Raw genomic sequence first — 22,748 nt, forward strand, 5'->3', positions numbered from 1 at the left:
GGAATGGTCCGTGGACACTTAAGGGAAAGTCATGTCGAGTGTGTTTCATGGAGGACAGGAAACACACATAACCCTGTCTCTTATTGTGTACATTTCCCTGCTGGGAAATCAACATATGTGAAACGTGTGATTAAATATGAAGCTATTTGTGAAAATATGTAGAACGAGAATACCGACAACCGTCGAAGCATCTACTCTCTGAGAACATTTACAAACGTTACTCTGAAGTATACATTCTAACCACCTACAACCACAAAAGACAATGTGACTTCTGGGAACGTTAACTAGAGACTGATGAACTCTGCAGGACGATTGAGTATTCCAACAGAGAAGACCGACATACAGGGATAAATATATACATTGAATGAGCGGCCATTCATTGCAAAGGATTAGAATTTCAATTATTTTAATTATCCCCACCCCTTTGTCTACCAAGCAGTCATTTTAGCTTAACCCACTAGGGACTTTCAATCAGTGTTGGTAACCAAATTCTACTGTTATGCATTTCTGTGATGAGTTAGTTAGTACATAAAGAATTAAGCCAAATTGTATATTACTGATTCATTACGGAAACTAGGGTCCGTGCAGATATTCAAGGGTTTGCGACGTTCAGTAATGAGAACTGATGACATAAAAGTAATAATTCATTAAATCTAAGAGTAATTGATCAGATATTTTAATATCTCAAGAGTTATATTCGGGAAATTAGAAACATTTTTCCGTGGTGCCCTGACTTCCTAGTAAATGTTTACATTATTATTTTAGTCACATAATAATTAAACCTAGAGAATTGATTTGATAATATACAGTCTTCACATTTAATGATAGTCCAGACACATTTATATAACTCCAAGTCCACTGTGAATTTCACAACTTTGCTGTAGTGGTTTTCTTTCCTAGGACTTGGGTTGAATATAATATCAGGGGCCATAACCTTGATAGAACATCTTTATTTAAAAGCTGCAGATTGAAGTGCAAAAGTAAAAACTTCTGAATTTTCTGTACTGTATTTACATATTTAAGAGGTTATTGTGTATGTAGTGAAACACTTGTGTTCCTAGCGCCAACTGTGCAGTAATATCTAAGAATACACACACCAATCAAAAAGTAAAACAATGGAATAGAAGTTTTAGCATAAGCAATGTCGGAGTCACGACTCCATTCGTACACACACGAAGTTGCTGTACTGTAGTTAGGTTTATAGCTTTCAATTTACTTCTAGACTTATTAAAAATATATAATGAGACATAAAAAAAGGTAAACTGTTCCACAGTAAGGATTTTTAGAAGATATATTTTTATCCAAAGACCGATCCCTTTAACAAATACTTAACATGTTTAGTTGTTTAGTAAAGCAATAATCAAATTAAAGTATGGCAATACCCAACTAAATGTCCATTTTGATTAATCCAGCTATCAAAATAGTTCAAATGTAAAGCATTAGACTTCTGTATATTAAAGCAAGTAAGAATCTGGACAGTAAGGTCAATCAAACATTAGCTTTCCTGACCATGTTACCTAACCTGAGGAAAACTCTGGGCCTTAGTTATATAGTATATTGGCTATCACTTGGGTACCACAGTTTTTCCTGGTAAGATCACACAGTGAGGAAGAACTCAGGCCCCTAATCAAGTGGCTAAACTGTGATTGGTCAACCTCTGAGCAGAATGGGTTGTCGTCAAGTTGCATCCCAAATGGCACTCTATTCCCTGCACTATGTTTGACCAGGGCCCATGGGAGTGCAGTCAAACTTAGTGCACTGTATAGGGAATAGGGTGCCATTTGGGACACAACCCATGCCATGTTTAGTCTCAGCTATGTTTCACAGCACTGATGATGAGCGGGGCCATGTTCTTTCCATCCTGGTTGAGACAGGGACTGAATATCGGATACAAACTCTCACTGAAAGTATCCACGAACGTGAAGAGGTGCGTGCGCGCCTTGACGTCGTAGAACAACAACTGGCCACCTTCATAGTCAAGGAAGATGCCAATCTTCTGGGGGTGAGAGGTCAGCTGGAGGGGCTGTCGAGTGGATGCCAGAGCCTTGACCTCCCCACTCTTCAGCCACAGGCACCAGTACCTTTGTGATGTATTGACATTAGATTATTATTCTTGCTAAATATCATATCCATAAATTATCTGTAAATGTATTAACTAATGTTAACTAGCTATTTGTTCATGTCTATTCATGTACCCTTATCGGAAAGTGTTAACAATAAAATTCAAATAAAACAATATTTGAAAAAGGTAGGATAAAAAATGTCTCTGCTACACTGAATAATACGCTTTGTAACAATAAGGTCATGAAATCTATCTAGACTCTGAAGCTTTTTGAATATATGTTATTGTTATTATACATTTTGTATACATTTGTTTGCCCCCTTTTTCTCCCCAACTTCAATCTTGTCTCATCGCTGCAACTTCCCAACGGGCTTGGGAGGCAAACAAAGGTCGAGACATGCGTCCTAAGAAACATGACCAGCCAAACCGCACTTATTAACACCCTCCCGCTTAACCCGGAAGCCAGCCTTTCGAATGTGTCGGAGTAAACACCGTTCAATTGACAAGAGGTCAGCTTGCGGGCGCCCGGGTCCACCACAAGGAGTCGCTAGTGCACAATGAGCCAAGTAAAGTCCCCCCTAACCCGGGTGACGCTGGGCCAAATGTAAACTGCCCAATGGGACTCTCAATCACGGCCAGTTGTGATAAAGCCTGGGAATGAACCCGGGTCTGTAATGGCGCCTCTAGCACTGTAATGCAGTGCCTTAGACCACTGCGCCACCTGGGCAATTTGTGATATTTTGTGTTCAAATTTGTGGAAGGATGTGTTGCTTTTTGTATTACATTTGAACTTTTATCCTTAATATGAATGACATTTTAATTGAAAAATTAAAACAATTAAATAGAAAGTCAGCATTACCCTCCGTCAGGGCTCAGCTTTATCTCTCCTTTCCGGCGGGCCGATGCCCGCATCACACCCACAGTCCAGGCAGTCTTGCGGCCCACCTCAACCTCCCAGTAATGGCGTCCAAAGGAGAGGCCCTCGCGAGCGAGCACAAAGAGTGCAGGGCTGAAGCGCCGAGTGCCTTCCGACTGGTTGTGCTTCCGTTCCTCGTATATCACCTGGCGACCGTCCTCTGACAGGACCAGGTTCCTCTGGGCAGTGCCTGGGTCTAGGTACACTTCAGCTGGAGGAGCAGAGAGACAGCCATGTTGAGAACAGTGCTGATTCTATTTAGAACAGCATTGATTCTTATGAGAAGAGAGTAAGTTATATTTGGAAGAGGGTGGGTTATATTGTGACCAGTCCAAGTTCCATTTAAAACAATGTATGTACTGTAGTTGACCAAACAAAATGGAGGAGTGGACATATTCCTGGAGTAAACAACCGGTGGAGGCTGCTGAGGGGAGGACGGCTCATAATAAAATGTCTGGAACGATGCGAATGGAATGGCATCAAACACATTGAAACCATGTGTCTGATGTTGTTGATACCTTTCCACTTACTCTGCTCAGCCCTTACCGTGCCGTCCTCCCCAATTATGGTGCCACCAACCTCCACTGCAGGTTTGTATCAAATCCTGTTATCATGACCAAGTACTGACAGTGAAGTATAGACAAAGCTGAATTACGGAGGTTCAAACAAAGCCTTACAATTTTCCTCTAATATCGACCAACATTTTAGAAGTCCACAGGATTCTGTCATTAACAATAAAACAAAGTTGTTTCAAAGAGTATGTTTAGCAAAATCACAGTTGAAAGTAAAATTCGCACCAATCTAAAAAACAAAATACAGGTAACTGTACTCACTTGCATAGTTCTGCAGCTGCCTGAGCTCTGCAAAAGACAGAGCGAGAACAAAAATAGTTACTTGAAATTGGAAAGAATGAACCAAAAGACAGCAAACTAGAATGCTATTTGACCATAAACAGAGAGAACAGTGGCATAATACCTGACCACTGACTGACACAAAATTAAGGAAAGCTTTGACTATGTACAGACTCAGTGAGAATATCCCTGCTATTGAGAGCTGGCTCTAAAGAGAAGACAGTCTACAGGATGTGCCCACTGCCAACAAAATGAGGTTGGAAACTGAGCTGCAATTTCTAACTTCCTGCCAAACGTGTGACCTAAGAGACACATATTTCCCTCAGATTACACAGACCCACAAAGAATTTGAAAACAAATCATATGTTGATATCTCCCATATCTATTAGGTGAAATGCCACAGTGTGCCATCACAGCAGCAAGATTTGTGACCTGTTGCTACAAGAAAAGGGCAACCAGTGAAGAACAAAAACCATCCATATTTATGTTTATTTATTTTCCATTTTGTACTTTAAAACTTCTTCAGGATTGGGGGGTCCCCTGCGGGACGGTTGAGCTAACGTAGGCTAATGCGATTAGAATGAGGTTCTAAGTAAATTTCCCAGATCATAGACATATGTAATATTGGCAAAAAGCTTAAATTCTTGTTCATCTAACTGCACTGTCCAATTTACAGTAGTTATTACAGTGAAAGAATACCATGCTATTGTTTGAGGAGAGTGCACAGTTTTGAACATGAAAAGTTATTAATAAACAAATTAGGCACATTTGGGCAGTCTTGATACAAAATTCTGAACAGAAATGCAATGGTTAATTAGATCAGTCTGAAACTTTGCACAATCACTGCTGTCATCTAGTGGCCAAAATCTAAATTTCAGCTGGGCTAGAAAAATACATTATGGCCTTTCTCTTGCATTTCAAAGATGGTACCAAGAAAAGCGACAGTCGGCGCAGCCGGGCGAGTGACAGTCAGAGTCAAAGTCAACAATGGAGGTAAACAAGCAGTGCTAATCCCACCTTCATGTGGCGCTGTCAGTAATGAGATGGAAACAGGTGACTAACAGATGGCTGACCTTTGGCATCTACTTCCAGCTGATGACTCACTCTTTATATTTAGAGGTGCTAGTCCAATGACCTACATCTACATAGACACCACAGGAGGTTAGTGGCACCTTCATTGGGGAGGACAGGCTCATGGTAATGGCTGGAGTGGAATAGTATCAAATACATCAACCCAATGCCATTGATGCCATTCCATTTGCTCCTTTCTGGCCATTATTATGAGCCGTGATAAACACTGATGTAAGGTCAGTTTGGTGGGTTTTTTCTTCCCTGCAGTTGAGGTAAGGATTGAGTGAAACTAACTGATCCTATATTGGTGCCTACAGGTATATTCTATCTGGAGAGAAATGGGATTTGGAAACAGAAAGTGAGGTCACAGTAAGCAAGTGAAAATGGTTGTCTCTCGATTGTCAGTTTTACACATTTGACTAAAGCCTTATACTGTAGATCAGGGGTAGGCAATCCTGGTATTGGAGTGCCGTAGAACTTCATGTTTTTGATTTAACCGATGTGGAAAACCAGGTGTGTTGAATTTAGGCAATCACTGGACTGATCAATTATCTGAGTTGGTCAGGAGTGGTGCCCAGTGGCAACAAAATCCTGCAGTACCTGTAGCCTACCCCTGCTGTGGGTAGTGCAGCACTAGTTTACCCTGAAAAACAAGGTATCATTTGCTCTATATAAGAATGGTTGATTTTCCCACCTTTTCCATACAGACTCTTCAGTTCTTCCTGGAACCTGTCGACAAGGGTGCTTACGGATGATTGGATGGTTCCTAGGTAGAGTTCTGTGTTCACACTCACGCCTGACCAATTACTGGGCTCTGGGAGGGGCGCCAGGGTGGGCAGGCTCTGCAGGGGAGGACGAGGAGGGGTTTAACTGCGGGTGTGTGTGTGTGTGTGTGTGTGTGTGTGTGTGTGTGTGTGTGTGTGTGTGTGTGTGTGTGTGTGTGTGATATATATATATATACACACATACACGTGTGTGTATATATATATATACACGTGTGTGTGTGGGTCTGTGTATCCCCTCGTCATGTCTTAGCCTACCTGGAGGAAGATGACTTTATCCTGGTTCTGTGCCAGGGCGTCCAGCTCTCCGCTCCTCTTCCGGAGCTGGCTCAGTTCATCCTCCAGACCTCTGGCCAGATCCTGGGCATGCCTCTCCGCCTCACGCTGTCTCGTAGCGATCAGCTCCACCAGCTCAGCCTGGCTCTGCTCCACTAGACGCTGCAGCTCTGCATACACCTGCCAGCTGTCCTCCAACTCCCTCTGGGAAGTGCTCTATAAAGACAGGTGATAGACATACAGACATTGAGGCATTGTTCTATTTTCTAAATGTTTTATTTCACCTTAATTTAACCAGGTAGGCCAGATGATAACAAGTTGTCATTGACAACTAAGACCTGGCCAAGATAAAGCAAAGTGACAGAGTTGCACATGGAAAAAACATTTAAATAAATACATTTGCAAATAAAAACATTTAAAAAAAAAACTGTTTTCACATTGTCATTATGGGGTAGTGTGTGTAGATTGAGGAAAACTATTAGAATAAGAATAAGGTTGTAACGTAACAACATGTGGAAAAAGTCAAGGGTTCTGAATACTTTGAATGCACTGTACACAGACATTGTGGAGATGGAGGAGAGTGAAGGATTTATCTCCCTCTGAGCACTGCTATAAAGACATGATGGGGTGATGCAGGAGAGAGGTTGTGGTGTGAAAACACACACGGCTGAGGTAGGTGACTAAAGCTGTGGACACACCCACCCCGGTTTGCCAACAGTACAACTCGCCAAACAGGTCTGGCTGCCTTATCTCCCTCAGCCCACATTCAAATATCTACCGGTTTGAGTTGGAGGAAACCGTGTGTGTTTTGTTATACTTCCTTTCCATTTCAGATGTTCATGATTACACAGGAAAAGTGTATAATACAAAAACGTTGTAAATCAGAACCTATTAACAGAATTGGTTATCATGCCCCCCCCCCATCCCTTTCCCCCCTCCCTCCAGTCAGAAAGTAACCCACCATATTCCCTCCCTCTGTTAACTCATCCTCATCTCATTTTTAAACATGGCTCAAATGAACTGTAGTTTCACTGTGCTCTTTTTACACTCAATATCTGACCAGGAGACTGGTCACCCAGTGAACTTAGGAAGCTTTAGTGAGTGGAAAGTACTGCTACAGAGAGAACTGGAGTTGTTTACTACCATTTAGCCTAGTCTCAATTGGCTGTGTCTACAGTATGTAATCCCTGCAGGATTTGACGCCACGACCTTGGCTACTGCCTGTCTATGCATTTGAGAGTGGCTACATTTTCTCTAGTCTCATGCCTCAGCTGTTTACCTAAACAAGTGGCAGGGGTGGTCGTCTTGCTGTTATTCCAATACCGGATTTCCCCTTTAAAACCTACAGATATTCTACCTTATTAACCTCTTTGGTCCACAAAGGGAGTTTCCAGGAGGTTCTAGCTAAGGAGTATAGGATTAAAACAGGGTGTGGGCACTCAGGTAAATGTTTACACTGGCCATGCCGGTTAGTCTGCCTAGGCCTAGGGGATGGACCAGAGCCATTACAAACATGGGAGCAAAAACACTTTCTATGGTAGTCAACTGTAAGACCTAGCGTAAGGGCTGGGGACACTATGCAAATGTATTCCATTTCATTTATACATTGTATAACTTTATTCACCATATGTCAAGATAGATGTTTATGTTACAGAAATAACAGAACGAAGAAAAGTCTGATCAAGAGGCAGTATGCCAATCAACTAAACTGTACAATGCACTATTGTTGATTTGCTACGGTTTGCCCTAATGAATACAATCCAGTTTACACTCACTCAACGAAACACCACAAAAGTCAAAGGTTGTGCATTTTGATGAAATCACCATTTATACAAAGAACTCACTTTTATGACCCGTATGGACTGGTTGATCTCCTCCAACTTCTTGGCCCGCTCCTTGATTAGGTGTTTAAGCTCCGACCTCCACTTGCCCAGATGACTCTGTGTGAGGGCAGAAAATATCCAAGTCTGATGTATAGTACAGTACAATTCCAAACATACACAAAAGGGGGTGCTTCTGTTGCAATTACTGGCTAGATGTGATACAGATGCTAGGTGTGATGAATGCCAAATCACCTCCATTACCCTAATGGCTGGCTGTACCCAACAATAATGTATCCACAAGTTATATAGTGTTACACATCTCAGCTTGCCCATCTGTCTGTCTGCCTGCTGAGCTAATGCACTGTAGTGCTACACAATTTCTGTAATTATAATCAACCAGGGTATCCTGTGCACTACAAGACTGTTAGCCCGCTGAGCTAAAGCCTGGCTATCAAGCCTATATTTTTGCTGTATCTGTCTGTGGACTCACCATCTTCTTCTTCCACTCACGGTCGACGGAGACGATCTCGTGGGTCTTGTGTGAGGCTTCTGCGCAGGAGATGCAGACGCAGCCATGGTCGTTACGACAGTAGACCTCCAGCAGGCGCTCGTGCTTCTTACAGATCTTCTCATCCAGGCGGTGCATGGGCTCAACCAGGCGGTGGGATGTCAGAGACTTCACCTTCCTGTGTTTAGGTCAAGTTTAGCTTATGTGTCAGGGTGGGGGTCAATTACATTTCAATCATAGGGAGAAGGTGGAAAAATATTTATATTCTTTATTTCTCACTTGTGATGTCGGAGATGTGCGTCGCAGTATGACCCGGGACAGTTGAGACAAGACTTCAATGCCCTCATCTTCCTCCCAATGCATGCATCACATGGCACCTCGCCCGCCCGGGCGAACTCTCCACCCTCCGCCGCAGGTGACTCTCCGTGAAACCCATGTCCCACCGCCAGAGACCCAGCCACCGCACCCGCCTTCGTGTTCGGTGAAGTCACCCCCACATCGAGCCCCTGGAACTGGGAAGAAATCTCGGCGAGGACACGGTTTATGCTGAGCTCCGGCCTCCGGGTGTAGCTCTTCTTACACATGGGGCACTGGAACTTCTTGCTGTGATCCCAGTAGCCCTACAGAACAAGGAGGACGAAAGGGAGGGAGGAGGAGAAAGAGGAGAAGGAATGGAAACACACGAGGGGTTGGAAGCACGTAGTCTAGTATTCTTCCTAGGTTCCTTAATACCTTCTAGAATGTTCTCTTTGCTTTTTAGGGTCTAGGCCACGTAACTGTAAAGCATTTTGTGACAACTGCGGATGTAAAAAAGGCTTTATAAAATAGTGATACCTGAAGACAGGCCTTGCAGAAGCTGTGTCCGCAGGGGGTCGAGACAGGCTCTACGAAGACCTCCAGACAGATAGAACATTGGAATGACTCCTCTGATAAGGTGCCCCCCCTCCCTGGGGATCTCACACCTGATGGGGGAGAGGGGAGGAGGGAGGAGAGCGAGTGAGTGAGAGCGTGCGTAAGAGAGAGACAAAAAAGCCAGTATGTTGGAAATGAGCACCACAGGCCTAACTTTTTAAACATCAACACAATGCTCACTCCCATCAGCAAACAGGTTATGAAAGAGCTTGTTCCAAACACTTCAGCTGTAAACCACCCCTGGAATGTAGAAATGCAGGCTGTACGTCTACCTTGTACCTGCTCTAGGTTTTAAAAGAATCTGCACGGATGTGTACTGTCCGTGTCTCTAATAGCACCGTATTCCCTGTACAGTGCACTCTGGTCAAATGAAGTGCACGGATAGAGGATATGGTGCCCTTTGGGACACAACCTACTTGAACAGAAATGACATGCCATGTTTCGATAAATACCTTTTCAACTTCAAATAACAATACTATTAACCAAACAGCTTCACAAATACAGGAAGTTACAGGGAGAGCATATGGCAGAATAACCAATGTCAATTTCCACAGAACTATTATCAAATTCATGCTAAAACAAAACTCTGACACTATTCTTTCATGTTGACTTTAAAAATAATATCTCCACCCATACCATTGAATCATACTTTTGTAAATTGTTCTATATACTAGATCAACATTTCTTTAAATACACTTATGAACACTCCTCACACTCCTGTCCAAACAAGTTTACAATCATTCTTGGTAACCAACTTGATGACATATTACAATAAAAGGGATAAAAATGTTTATAAATATAAAAAGGTTGACTTACTCTGCATGCTGATTAAGGTATCCTATTTCTCATGTGTCCACACAGTCCCGTGTCTCTGTACAGGACTCCGGAGCATTCTCCCTACTCCACTGTATTGGACTTGGCAGTCTCTATGGAAATACACAACAGGTTTAGGCCCTGTGAAACTCACTAGTGTCTCTCCACTCGAGCTCAACATCACACCCTGCAGTATCTCCCTCCCTCTCTCACTTTGATCTGAGCAGTGTGGGTGTGTCCAAACTTCACCTGAGCCTGTATTCGCGAAGCAGGAGTGCAGATCTAGGATCAGGCCCCTTATCCAAGTCCATATAATCATATTACGGTCGAAATGCAAAACTGATCCTTGATCAGCAATCCTAGTCAAATGCTTTACGAACACAGGACATGGTGGGAAATTAGTGCTTCTCTAGTCGGCACCTTTACGCACGCCCTACTCAACCCCAATACCACGACATCACAATCACTCCAGAAGCCTAAGGAAAGTTGTCAGAATTGTCACAATTAGGCCTAGGCTATAATGAATTGTAAATTTGTTCCTTTCCATGAAAACATTACAAAAACTAACCAGATTAAGTCAAGATATACCTGTGACAATGCACACTGAAGTAGCCTAAGAACGAGTGTCGTTTCACTCCATTGCCATCAGTTAGAGCTAAACACAGATTGGAAATATTTGTGAAGTCGCAAGAGATATGAGTTTTGGTTCAAGATTCACATGACATTGACCAACACACTATTCGATTATCAGATATAGCTTCCTTTAGAAAACAGTCTGCTTGAAAGACAGTTCAATTGCTCAGTCTGGAATTGTTCACTAATCCAGTCACTACTCCTCATGGCCTTAACTTCTGTAAGAGTTGTATTGGTCAATGATTTGTCCAGTCATATACACTGTATATTTAAATTCAACATTGAGTGTAAAATGGAGGAAAGTTGAGGTGATGTAGAAATTACCTAGGCAGCATCCCGATTCCCAACTCTTCTGTCGCTTACACTTGCATACTCCCAGTCATGATTGAGTGCCAACAATATCTCCTTCCTCCTGAAGTGTACACTCCCAGTTACAGATTTAACAGTGGTGGAAGCTTACACCAATCCAATGCTTTCAAATACATGAATGCTCAAGTACACTTTGAGAAATGTGTAGAAGTGGAATGCAGCCCAGATAAATAAATAAAAAACATTGCCCTCTTACCATCTGCAGCATTCTGAACAGATCACCCCAATCAATTTGGTTTGGGAATAGACCATCTACTTTATTAGGACTACCTGACATGACGACTCCTTGCTGTCCCCAGTCCACCTGACCGTGCTGCTGCTCCAGTTTCAACGGTTCTGCCTTATATGACCATGCTGGTCATTTATGAACATTTGAACATCTTGGCCATGTTCTGTTATAATCTCCACCCGGCACAGCCAGAAGAGGACTGGCCACCCCACAGCCTGGTTCCTCTCTAGGTTTCTTCCTAGGTTTTGGCCTTTCTAGGGAGTTTTTCCTAGCCACCGTGCTTCTACACCTGCATTGCTTGCTGTTTGGGGTTTTAGGCTGGGTTTCTGTACAGCACTTTGAGATATCAGCTGATGTACGAAGGGCTATTTTAATCAATTTGATGTTTGATTTGATTTACTGTGACCGTCACCTTTGCAAGTACCCAGTTACTGTGAGCTCCTGCCCAAGTCTAGCACTACATCAGCCTAAGCCTTGGCTGTCTGAAAACATTACTATCATTCAACCCTTGCTTCCCCCATCCTGGAAAAGAGCACAATTTCATACCCCTCGCGTAGCCTCCTCCTCAAAACCGATTGGAGGAAGAGTTCAGAGGGACCCCTGGCTTACTCATCCAGTGGGTTTTGAGAATGAGACGAGAGGACACGAGGAGTATGCAATTGAGATCTTCCCCTGGGTCTCCTGAACTCCATTAGAGGGGAAGATGACTCCTTCAGACCTCCTTCAATAAGATTCATTGAGAAAACAAGGACAGCGGAAGCAAAGGTAAATCTTTTTTTTCTTTTCAAATTCAGCTCCCGTTAAATGAGAATAAGGCAATGCCACTATACGGTCCTGTTAGACAGGAAGGGAGAGATCGGTTTTCTACATGCAACAATAAGGAGCTTGAGTTAAGTGTTTTACTTTTATTAAGACATATTTAAAAACATTAATTGGATAAAAATAATTGACAAGAAAAACAAAAAAAAGTAAAGTGATCTTGACCAGAATTCTCCCCCAAAAGGCTTGGACTGGCTCTGAGCATCATCATCCAGGTTGGTGGTTTTTAGCAGCGAAGGGTCTAACAATCATGACGTGGTTGGCGGGGTTGTCTCCAGGACTGAAGAAATCAGGGCTGAAGACAGGAAAGAGTCTTTTATTGGTTGGCACGTGGTGGTATGTGTAGAGGTGATAACCGAGATTCACGTCGTAGAAAGACACGCGCCGCTCCCGCCCGTCAAAGTACACACCCACATGTGCCTGTAAAGTTTAAAATACGTTTATTAATAGTTTTTACTTAAAGTAAACAAATTGTATTTGAATAAAATTGCCCCTCCGGAATAAATACATTTGACTTGAATTTAAAGGTGTCGATATGATTCTGGATTTAGCCAACTTTTCAACTCCTCTCATTATGAAATGTGACAGAGCAGGATTTAGGAGGCATGTTTTGATGTGGGCATCTCGAGTGCGCCCACGTTTGTGTGTGTTCAAACGAGGGAAGCGTTTGTACTTCCCTGCCAAAACCCACAGTCAAATCACCCTTCTAGAAAATTTGAGAGCGTCTAACCAGGTCATGTCTGGAAGTAGACTAGCTAGCCAGCCAACTTTTCGCCATTAAGCTTTCCGTCAGCTGGTATGCTACCGTTGTAAATTGGTTTGACTTTGGATAGCCAATCTATGGGGCTAGTTAGCGACCATCAATAACTTAAGTGGAACAATATCTTCATGTTACACACCTTTTCATTGTCTCATTAAATGGTTTCAATATGTATATAGACATTTCTACAATGTATAGTTGGTTTGAGGTCAATAAAATAAAATAAAAATAGCTATTGACCTTTTAAAATATTGTCCCATGTACATAGTGTAACTTACGGATGGTCTCCAACTAGCCCCATAGGGATATCCACTGTCAAACCAAATTGACCAAGGGTTTTACGATCGGGTCGGGTTCTGATGCAGCCAACTTGAGTGATGCCAGCTGTGGGCAGGATTGAAATAAACCCATGGACTTTTACAGTACCCCTTCATTCTGTAATATACATTTTTTCCATTTAGCAAATCTCAGTTTTGGACTTTATGACCAAACTTATTCCATTTACATTTTTTTTGAGACTAGAATAAAATGTTTGACTCATATCTATGCCACATATTGAGTGATCAAACATTAGACATATTCAACTTGTATCTTCAAATATTCATCATGACACTTTAAAGGCTAGCTCCAAAAGACATGCATGAATCAAAATGAGAACCTTTTCCCCAGTTCAAATATTCCAGTGTGATTGTTCCCTCTCCTGGTGAGGAACATTTAAAGTATAGTTGTATTTATCAATATAAATCATAGAGGTGTATTAGACTCGAGAACACTTTGGGCCAAGTGCCTTCTGTCCAACTATGCCATTAACATACCATTCTCCTTTGTGTTCCGACAGCCACAGGGGTTGTGGTGGTGGAGGGCCAAAGCTTTCCCCCGCGGTGTACCAGGACCCAGAACCCCTTCTCAGGGGTGAGATCCACCCCTTGTGATGTCATGGAGGATTTAGTTGCCACACCCACACACCACACACCAGATCCCATCGAAGTCCAGTTCTCCACCTCCACCTCCCAGTATGCTCGGTGGCTGCTGAATCCCTGGGGGGCGAGGACGCACAGCACCTGGGTGAAGTGCTGAGCAGACATGGACCAGACGTTTCCCCTCGTCCTCTGGTCCACTCGGATCTCACGTGACGCCTGTTTGAACAGGAGCGATGGGTGGGCTGTGCTGGGGTCAGGAGTCACCTCAACTGAAAGGAGGAGAAGAGAAAGGTTGGGCTAGAGGAACGCAACAATCAATCGTTCCCTATTATAGGTATTTGGCCAGCAGATCCAAAGGTTACGTAAGGGTTCATTTTGGGAGGGGGTATGGCTAGAGGACAACTTTATGATCAGTGGTTAGATTCATTTCAATCCAATAGCAGACACAAATTCCTTAGTTTTGCCATATTGTACACTGCTCTGTTATTAAAATATATAAATCACTAGCACAGCATGACCCAATTCCAGCTCCAAATAAAAAAATGTATTAACGAAAAAAGTAGATTGTGTCAATTTACTGTTATATTGAATCATGTCGAACACCATAGTTAAACTCTGTGGGTAGTGCTAAAACAATGACTTCATAGTTGAATTCCTCCATTTTATGCACCTTTGCCATTATAGACAAGTGTATATTTGTCCCTGGTACATAAACAAGTTCAGTAAGGGTTAAGGTCAAAGTTTAGAATACATGAGGTTTACAGGCAGCACCTTCATTTGGGGAGGACAGGCTCATAGTAAATCGGTGGAACGGAATGGTATAAAACACGCTGTCTCCATCTGGTTGATACCATTCCATTTACTCCATTCTATTATGAGCAGTCCTCCCTCACCGGCCTCCTGTGATGAGGTTAGCAATCCACCTTCCAGAATCATTCAATCTGCTGGGTGGATACGAAATATAAAACATGGGACGTACTCAGGAGTACACCTTCGCTCACCTGTGAACTTTTTAACCACGGCAATCTCTGTGGGATAAACACAGAAAGGTTACAAAAAAATTAACATAACCGCAAAATGTTGTACATCAGACTGAGAAAAAAAGACCTGGGGCAGCATAGCCATTTGTAGACAAGTTGCCCATCTTGGCTAGTTTGTTCATGTCTTTCATAAAGGTATACAGAAGGTTTCCCAGTAGGTCCGGGGGGATGTTGATGCTGCATTGTTCTCCGACCCCATCTGGAAGAGCAGAAGGGAGAGAGGGAAGAATCTAAAAAGAGAAGGAACAAAGAGATATGGAATGAATGGGGTTGAACATACAAGCCAGTTGACCTGCAACAATGCCGTGTTTAGATTCTCCACACTTGTACCCTTCTTGGATTTAAAAGAGTTTGATTTTTGTAAGCATTGGCTGTAGGAAGTTTCCACCATAGCTACATCTGACTTGGAGTGTAATTTAAAAAAAACACTTTGGGAGAAGTGGAAGCAATTCAGAGTGCAGCCAATGGCCATGTACAAGAGCATCAAAACCATGATGCATTAGTCAATTGTGACATTTATGGATGCAAGGGGATTTGCAGAAAAGTCACTCTGGACTCAAGTCGGCTGCAATGACTCACATTAAGAAACGCAAAGGAGTCTGAGGAGCCAATCAGCCGCTCCAGCTCGGCATCTCTGCTCGTCAGAGCTGTTATGTTATCTTCAAGCACACGTCTCCGACGGGAGGCTGTGCTCTTCATCTCATCCACCCTCCTACGGGCCTCAATGTTGTAGCGTTCACAAATCTGCCCCACCTTGCTGACCAGGTCTAGTCGGAACCCATTCACAAACCGGATCTGGCTCGTCGCTACATCCTGCAAGGGGCAAGTACACAAAACAGATCTAGGTGTTTTCATTGATGTGATAACTTCTGAAAGTTCCAGATAGAAATACATTAGATGGACAATCATTTAATCTCAATCAGCATGTTCTACACAACACATTTATCTGAATGTTCCAAAGCATTACACCATCCTGAACACATCCTAAGGCAAAATATATTCTCAGTAGGCACAACAATGTAAGCAAATGCCCCAAAGCAGTGACTAACCCAAGTGCATAGGGAAAACTGTCCCAGTCTTTGTAACCCCATGTGAGGTTTCTTGGAATGTTTTACAATTTAATGCTATGACAAAAGACTGCACAATTACAACGGCCGTGACTATAGACAATTCACATTTTCTTTAAACTCACCTTGCAGTGATGGAATGAAGAGTTGAATTGCTCTGCTTCTTTCCGAGTGGCCTTCAGCTTCTCCTTTACCTTTGCTTGGGCTTCAGTCAGCTGAGCCTGAAGTGAAGCTCATATGTGTTAGCATTAGTGCTGGGATAGAACAACAAAAAACACACGGTCCCCATGGGCATATTCATTAGGCACCAAACTAAATAATTAAAAAAATGGATGAAACACGTGAGGACCTACTTGAACAATGTTCTGTTCCAAAATGTTTTGATATAGTGTGCCTTAATGAATACAAATAAGGACCAGGATCAAAGGAAATCATTTCACATCAGAAACAATTCTTTATTGGACAAGTTCAGCTAGTCCCTCTCGGTTTCAGTCAGTTTGCTTCCGTTTGTTGCCTAGTGAATCAGACCTTGGATTGAGGAACCATGGCTCTAAAACTCATTCTTACCTTTTTAGCCCAGAACTCTACCTGCATCGACACAACCTGGTGGGCTGGCTCCGGGTGAGTATCACACCCCGCACACAGCATGGTCTTGTCAGTGCGGCAGTAACGCTCCAGGAGCCTCTCATGGTTCGAACACATCCTCTTCTCCAGGTTAGCCAGGGGCCTGACCAGCTGATGCCTGGAGAACCGGGCATTGTGAACCACTTCATGCTCCGGGCAGTACGACGACACACACACCAGGCAGGTCTTGACAGCCTTGGTCATCCCGTATCCTAAGCACGCGTCACAGGAGACCTCTCCCGGCGCCACAGTGGGAATGTCTACGGCCGAGCCGCCACATCTACTCGCCCCCTTGAAACTTTCCACAAGGTCTCTCAGGACTATGTTGACCAAGATGGTGGGGGTAGGTGTGAAGCTCATATTGCACACAGCACAGACTGCATAGTCTCCACTGCTGTTCCAGTCACCCTCGAGACAAGACTTGCAAAAGGTGTGTCCACACGGGATTGTGGCCGGGTTGGTGAAAACACCAAGACAGATGGAGCACAGGAACTGGTCCTCTGACATGGTGCTGTAAGACGCCATCTCTTCAAGCTGGGGACAACCGGTTAGAAAACATTGAAATAAATTTAAGTTGAATTAGATGAATTAGTCTGAGGCAGTCCGATAAACACCCCCTCCCCTAATTGGATCTTTTGAACAATCACATCAGATCTTTTTCACAGCTAATACAATCGGTCTAAATATCAATTCATGAAAACATATCAGATTTGGGCTGCCTGTCTAAACACAAACAGCCTGTGAATATTGCATTGATAAAAATTTATGCGAATATTGAAAATGATAAGGTTGGAAACAACCAAAACCTGGTACGTTGTTCAGCCTATTGCTTGCATTCACATTTGTCCCAAAATTATGGTAAGGTATCAAAAGTTTTAGTGACTTAAACTGCCCAGAGAAAAGTGCACTTTCTAAAGTTTATAGTCTGTTCTCATATGCAAATAAAGGTAAACTTGCATTGACAAAGCATAAATTGAAAAAAACAAAAAAAAACACCTCAAACTTGTATCAAAGACAGTAAATTGGTTTCGCCATTTCCTCAGAACATGATGTCATTTCCCTAAGGAGAATGAGTTGGCCAATCAGCAGCACAGAGGAGGATGAGCTGGTCAATCAGCGGTCTACTTGCATTAATATTTTTTTATGACGATATATGCCCACACCATTCTGTTGTTAGGGGTACGCACACACCACAGGAGGTTAGTGCCATCTTAATTGGAGAGGACGGGCTCGTGTTGATAGCTTGACTGGAGTGGTATCAAATGCCATTCTAACCATTGTTATGAGCCATCCTTCCCTCCACAGCCTCCAATATTGCTCCTGAGTGGCGCAGTGGTCTAAGGCACTGCATCTCTGCACTAGCTTTAAGAGCAGCTCAGAGATTACTGAACCTTTACATTGCCCATCTATAATTTAGCCCAAACAACTACCTCCTCCCCGACTATTTATTTTGCACATTTTTCCACTGCAAATCTACCATTCCAGTGTTTTACTTGTTATATTGTATTTACTTTGCCACCATTGCCTTTTTTTTGCCTTTACTTCCCTTATCTCACTTCATTTGTTCACATATGTAGACTTCTTTATCTACTGTATGTTTGTTTTACTCCATGTGTACCTCTGTGTTGTGTGTCGAAATGCTTTGCTTTATCTTGGCCAGGTCGCAATTGTAAATGAGAACGTGTTCTCAACTTGCCTACACGGTTAAATAAAGGTGAAATAAAAAATAAATAAAAAAAGTGCTACAAACTTCAGACTGTCAAGAGTTCAATTTATATGTCCGACAGTGGCAAGGGAATAATTCTGCTTTCATAACCAAGTGGGAGTTCACAACACACGGTCACAAAATGTAAATACACTTGAACGGCCCTCCAACTGGATATTACTAGTGGGAAACTAGCTGCATTTTCAGTAGGTAAATGCAACATGTTAAAAAGCAATATATTAATATTTTTTATATGCCAACTTGTTTACAAGCATGATAGTAGAGGTCAACCGATTAGGATTTTTCAACGCCGATACCGATTATTGGACGGCCAAAAAAACGCTGATACCGATTAATCGGCTGGTTTTTAAAATGCATTTGTAATAATGACAATTACAACAATACTGAATGAACACATTTAAACTTAATATAATACATCAATAAAATCAATTTAGCCTCAAATAAAGAAACATGTTCAATTTGGTTTAAATAATGCAAAAACACAATGTTGGAGAAGAAAGTAAGTGCAATATGTGCCATGTAAGAAAGCTAACGTTTAAGTTCCTTTCTCAGAACATGAGAACATATGAAAGCTGGTGGTTCCTTTTAACATGAGTCTTCAATATTCCCAGTGAAGAAGTTTTAGGTTGTAGTTATTATAGGACTATTTCTCGCTATACCATTTGTATTTCATATACCTTTGACTATTGGATGTTTTTATTGTCACTTTAGTATTGCCAGTGTAACAGTATAGCTTCCATCCCTCTCCTCGCTCCTACCTGGGCTCAAACCAGCAACACAACGACAACAGCCTCCCTCGAAGCAGCGTTACCCATCGCTCCACAAGAGCTGCGGCCCTTGCAGAGGAAGGGGAACAACCACTCCAAGTCTCAGAGCTAGTGATGTTTGAAACGCTATTAGCACGCACCCCACTAACTAGCTAACTAACCAGCCATTTCACATCGGTTACACAAGCCTAATCTCTGGAGTTGATAGGCTTGAAGTCATAAACAGCTACTGGCAAACACACGAAAGTGCTGCTTACGAGCCTGGACTGCTCTATCAAATCATATTATAACTAGGTCAAACACACAGAAATACGAGCCTTAAGTCATTAATATGGTCGAATCCGGAAACTATCCTCTCGAAAACAAGACATTTATTCTTTCAGTGAAATACGTAAGTGTTCTGTATTTTATCTAACGGGTGGCATCCATAAGTCTAAATATTCCTGTTACATTGCACAACCTTCAATGTTAAGTCATAATTACGTAAAATTCTGGCAAATTAGGCGTCCCAAACTGTTGCATATACACCGACGCCACGTGCAATGAACGCAAGAGAAGTGACACAATTTCACCTGGTTAATATTGCCTGCTAACCTGGATTTCTTTCAGCTAAATATGCAGGTTTAAAAATATACTTCTGTGTAGTGATTTTAAGAAAGGCAATGATGTTTATGGTTACGTACACATTGGAGCAACAATACGCGACCGCATCGATTATATGCAACGCAGGACACGCTAGATAAACTAGTAATATCATCAACCATGTGTACTTATAACTAGTGATTATGATTGATTGATTGTTTTTTAAGATAAGTTTAAGCAACTTACCTTGGCTTACTGCATTCGCGTAACAGGCAGTCTCCTCGTGGAGTGCAATGAGAGGCAGGTGGTTCGCGCGTTGGACTAGTTAACTATAAGGTTGCAAGATTGAATCCCCCAAGCTGACATGGTAAAAATCTGTCGTTCTGCCCCTGAACGAGGCAGTTAACCCACCGTTCCTAGGCTATTATTGAAAATAAGAAATGTGTTGTTAACTGACTTGCCTAGTTAAATAAAAAGGTTCTTGGACACCATATCGGTGTCCAAAAATACAGATTTCCGGTTGTTATGAAAACTTGAAAATCGGCCCAAATGAATCAGCCATTCTGAATAGTCGGTCGACCTCTACAGGATAGCTGTACTTTAAGCTTATGGTTTACGTAGCTTGGTGGCTATTGGCCAGCCAGTCTGTTTCTCAACGAGTTCAAAGAACGTGAATGCAGCCAACTAGTAGTTGAGACTTCACAAAATGGTATATTCCCACCCATATCGTTACAAACACAGAGTTAGACTAAAAGGCCTTATGAATTCCACTTGGGGATGGTGCAGCATAGTTCACATTTGACAAACACTCATAAGAGCTTCCAAGTACAGGTTGTCATAAATAGAAGTTGATAGTATAACCTGAACTTACACTCCCAAAAACAGGCTAAACCATTCTGATCAGCAGGTATGCCTAGGTTTTAGGCTAGACAGAGACCAGTCGAGACTCGCATGACAAAATTAAAATAGACACCGTTAAACATGTAAAACCACATAAATAACTTAAGCATGAACAAATAACAATAATCTGAAACTGAATAAACCAATGCATTTTACCAGAGGAAGAGGCAAAGCGAAGAGGAAAATCTGTCCAGAAAAATAAGGCCAATAAGTAAATCATTTTTGTATGGAGGTCAATAAGTGTCGAATTTGGAAAAACAAAACATTTTTTTTGCTAATTTGATACGCAAGACTTATTTGAAAGGATCGAAGTTTCACAATGGCTCGGGTTGTTACATATGCACTACTGATAAGTGGATGCTTGTGGATTTATAAATCAGAGTTTCCCGCTGTCATAGAGACTCATGGACGTAATTATTATTTTTTAAATGGTAATAATATTTAACCCATAAGTCAGTTAAGAACAAATTCTTATTGACAATGACTGCCTACTTGTAAAGTCGCCTCCAGTGTCAAACCCTCCCCTAACCCGGACGACTCTGGGCCTATTGTGCACTGCCCTATGGGACTAGAGATCTTGGCCAGATGTGATACAGCCCAGGATCAAACCCAGATCTGCCGTGACACCTACTAGCACTGCCTTAGACCACTGTGCCACTCAGGAGCAAAAAGGGCTTCCACCATTTTAAATTAGCAACTGATGGGGGATTCATACAAGTTGGGAACAAATCAACCAATTAAGAAAGAAATTGACGATTTTAAAGTGGAGAGACAGACTCATTAGCACTGCCCATTGTCACAGATCCTTTAATGGCACAGATACAAAGATGAGTCCTCTAAGACCCATTGGTCACATGCTTCTGCCCCATTGGCAAGAATCGCCCCACCTTTTCGCACGTTCTCCTGCCTTCCATATTTGAGAAGATGCATTCCCATTAAAGCATTCACTCGACCATTTTGTCAAAATATGACAATCTTTGACTTTACCAGTGACCGAAATAATATAGTGACGTGCGCTCGCACCCTCTAAAACAGCGCTAAACTGTGACCACAAACACAGGTGGACAAACGATTGTTGCAATAACTGGGTACAATTTTTTTGGGGTGAAGTCCTTATGTTGTATGTATGTTGTAATCCTCATGTTGTAATCTAACAAAGTATAGTCTGTACATGGACGCAAGTGCTTAAAGGTTGTCAAGAGTTCCGTTTGTGTTTGACTCAGTTGAGAGGAAATTAAGGCTCTTGTGAATGCCATGTGGGGATGGTGCGGCATAGATCACATTTGACAAAACTATTCAATTGCAACTCACCTGTCTATGTATGCAGAACACAGCTCACAAGGAAACAATTACCTTCCACTTCTGGGGGGAAAACACAATCTGATGAATTTCCTTGATTGAGTTCAGGTGGCATTTTGAAGACTGGTAAACTCCTCCCTCTTTCATGAAAAAAACCACATCACTGGAAGTTTTTAGTACGGTTATGTGCTCAACAACCATTGGTCTCACCGTACAGGGGCCTGTTGCACAAAAGTAGAATTAAGACATCCGGGATAAATGACTCAGCTGAGCTCAATGAAGCCAAAACATGTGCGTCCAGGCTTAATTGGTTGCACAAAGACCAAGCCAGGATGAGAAGACACGGATTCATTAAGCCAGGTGAAACCAATCCTGGATAGGTGCGCGCTCACGGCTCACTCAAATAGACCCGCCACAGATCACAGATTAACTGATTTACCATGGCAACTAGAGCCGCGTACTTTTCCCCGTCGGAAGCACAAATCCTCATGGAGGCATACGAGGTAAAATATATAATTAAGAAGAAAGGCAACACCGCCACAGTGATAAAGCAAAGAGAAAAAGCGTGGCAAAGTATTGCAGACCGCCTGAATGCGTAAGTAGTGCACAATTACACACTCACCGCTCCGCTGAAACATCACAATTACAATTCAAATATTTAATTCACATCTCCAAAAATGCAGTTGTACTGTAATTATGAAACGGTAAAAAAAATTATTGAAATGCACTGCAGATATGAGTGAAATTGTGTAAAGTAACTCCATCACACTGTATAAAGCTATGATACATTTTTTGATATTGTCCATTGACGAACACTCTGCATTGCCAGTGATGTGCATTGATTGGTGTAATATTCCTCATCTTATGATTTCAGATGGTCTGCAATGCTGACTGTGTGATCAGCAATGTTGTGGCAAAATGGCCTGGCTCAGTCCATGACTCCAGAATCTTTCGGGCCTCTGAAATCTATCAGTGCCTATCACAAGGTAAGCCACACAA

At 42.3% G+C, this 22,748-nt stretch overlaps 1 protein-coding gene across 4 annotated transcripts; it reads right to left on the reverse strand.

Moving 5' to 3' along the window:
- Positions 1 to 934: 934 nt before the first annotated feature.
- Positions 935 to 21,958, reverse strand: LOC109906337 (nuclear factor 7, ovary). Of its 4 annotated transcripts, XM_020503994.2 has the most exons (17): positions 21,762 to 21,958; positions 16,419 to 17,009; positions 15,977 to 16,072; positions 15,364 to 15,597; positions 14,852 to 15,014; positions 14,746 to 14,772; positions 13,640 to 14,013; positions 10,018 to 10,127; positions 9,124 to 9,251; positions 8,569 to 8,909; positions 8,272 to 8,467; positions 7,803 to 7,898; positions 5,941 to 6,174; positions 5,595 to 5,742; positions 3,812 to 3,838; positions 2,922 to 3,189; positions 935 to 2,081 (listed from the first exon to the last, which is right to left on the reverse strand). In XM_020503994.2, the coding sequence occupies exons 8-17, from the start codon at positions 10,022 to 10,024 to the stop codon at positions 1,811 to 1,813; spliced, it is 1,716 nt and encodes a 571-aa protein (XP_020359583.1). In that variant the 5' UTR covers positions 10,025 to 10,127; positions 13,640 to 14,013; positions 14,746 to 14,772; positions 14,852 to 15,014; positions 15,364 to 15,597; positions 15,977 to 16,072; positions 16,419 to 17,009; positions 21,762 to 21,958; the 3' UTR covers positions 935 to 1,810. The 4 variants fall into 4 exon arrangements, with proteins under 4 accessions (XP_020359583.1, XP_020359585.1, XP_031648844.1 ...); XM_031792984.1 differs by lacking the exons at positions 935 to 2,081; positions 2,922 to 3,189; positions 3,812 to 3,838; ... (5 more) ...; positions 9,124 to 9,251; positions 10,018 to 10,127 and adding exons at positions 12,136 to 12,484; positions 13,103 to 13,208 and having other exon boundaries at positions 21,762 to 21,843; XM_020503996.2 differs by lacking the exons at positions 935 to 2,081; positions 2,922 to 3,189; positions 3,812 to 3,838; ... (5 more) ...; positions 9,124 to 9,251; positions 10,018 to 10,127 and adding an exon at positions 12,135 to 12,484 and having other exon boundaries at positions 21,762 to 21,957.
- Between the last annotated feature and the right edge of the window lie 790 nt (positions 21,959 to 22,748).

This window comes from Oncorhynchus kisutch, linkage group LG16, assembly GCF_002021735.2.
Source record: "Oncorhynchus kisutch isolate 150728-3 linkage group LG16, Okis_V2, whole genome shotgun sequence".
NCBI classification, from domain to species: Eukaryota; Metazoa; Chordata; class Actinopteri; order Salmoniformes; family Salmonidae; genus Oncorhynchus; species Oncorhynchus kisutch.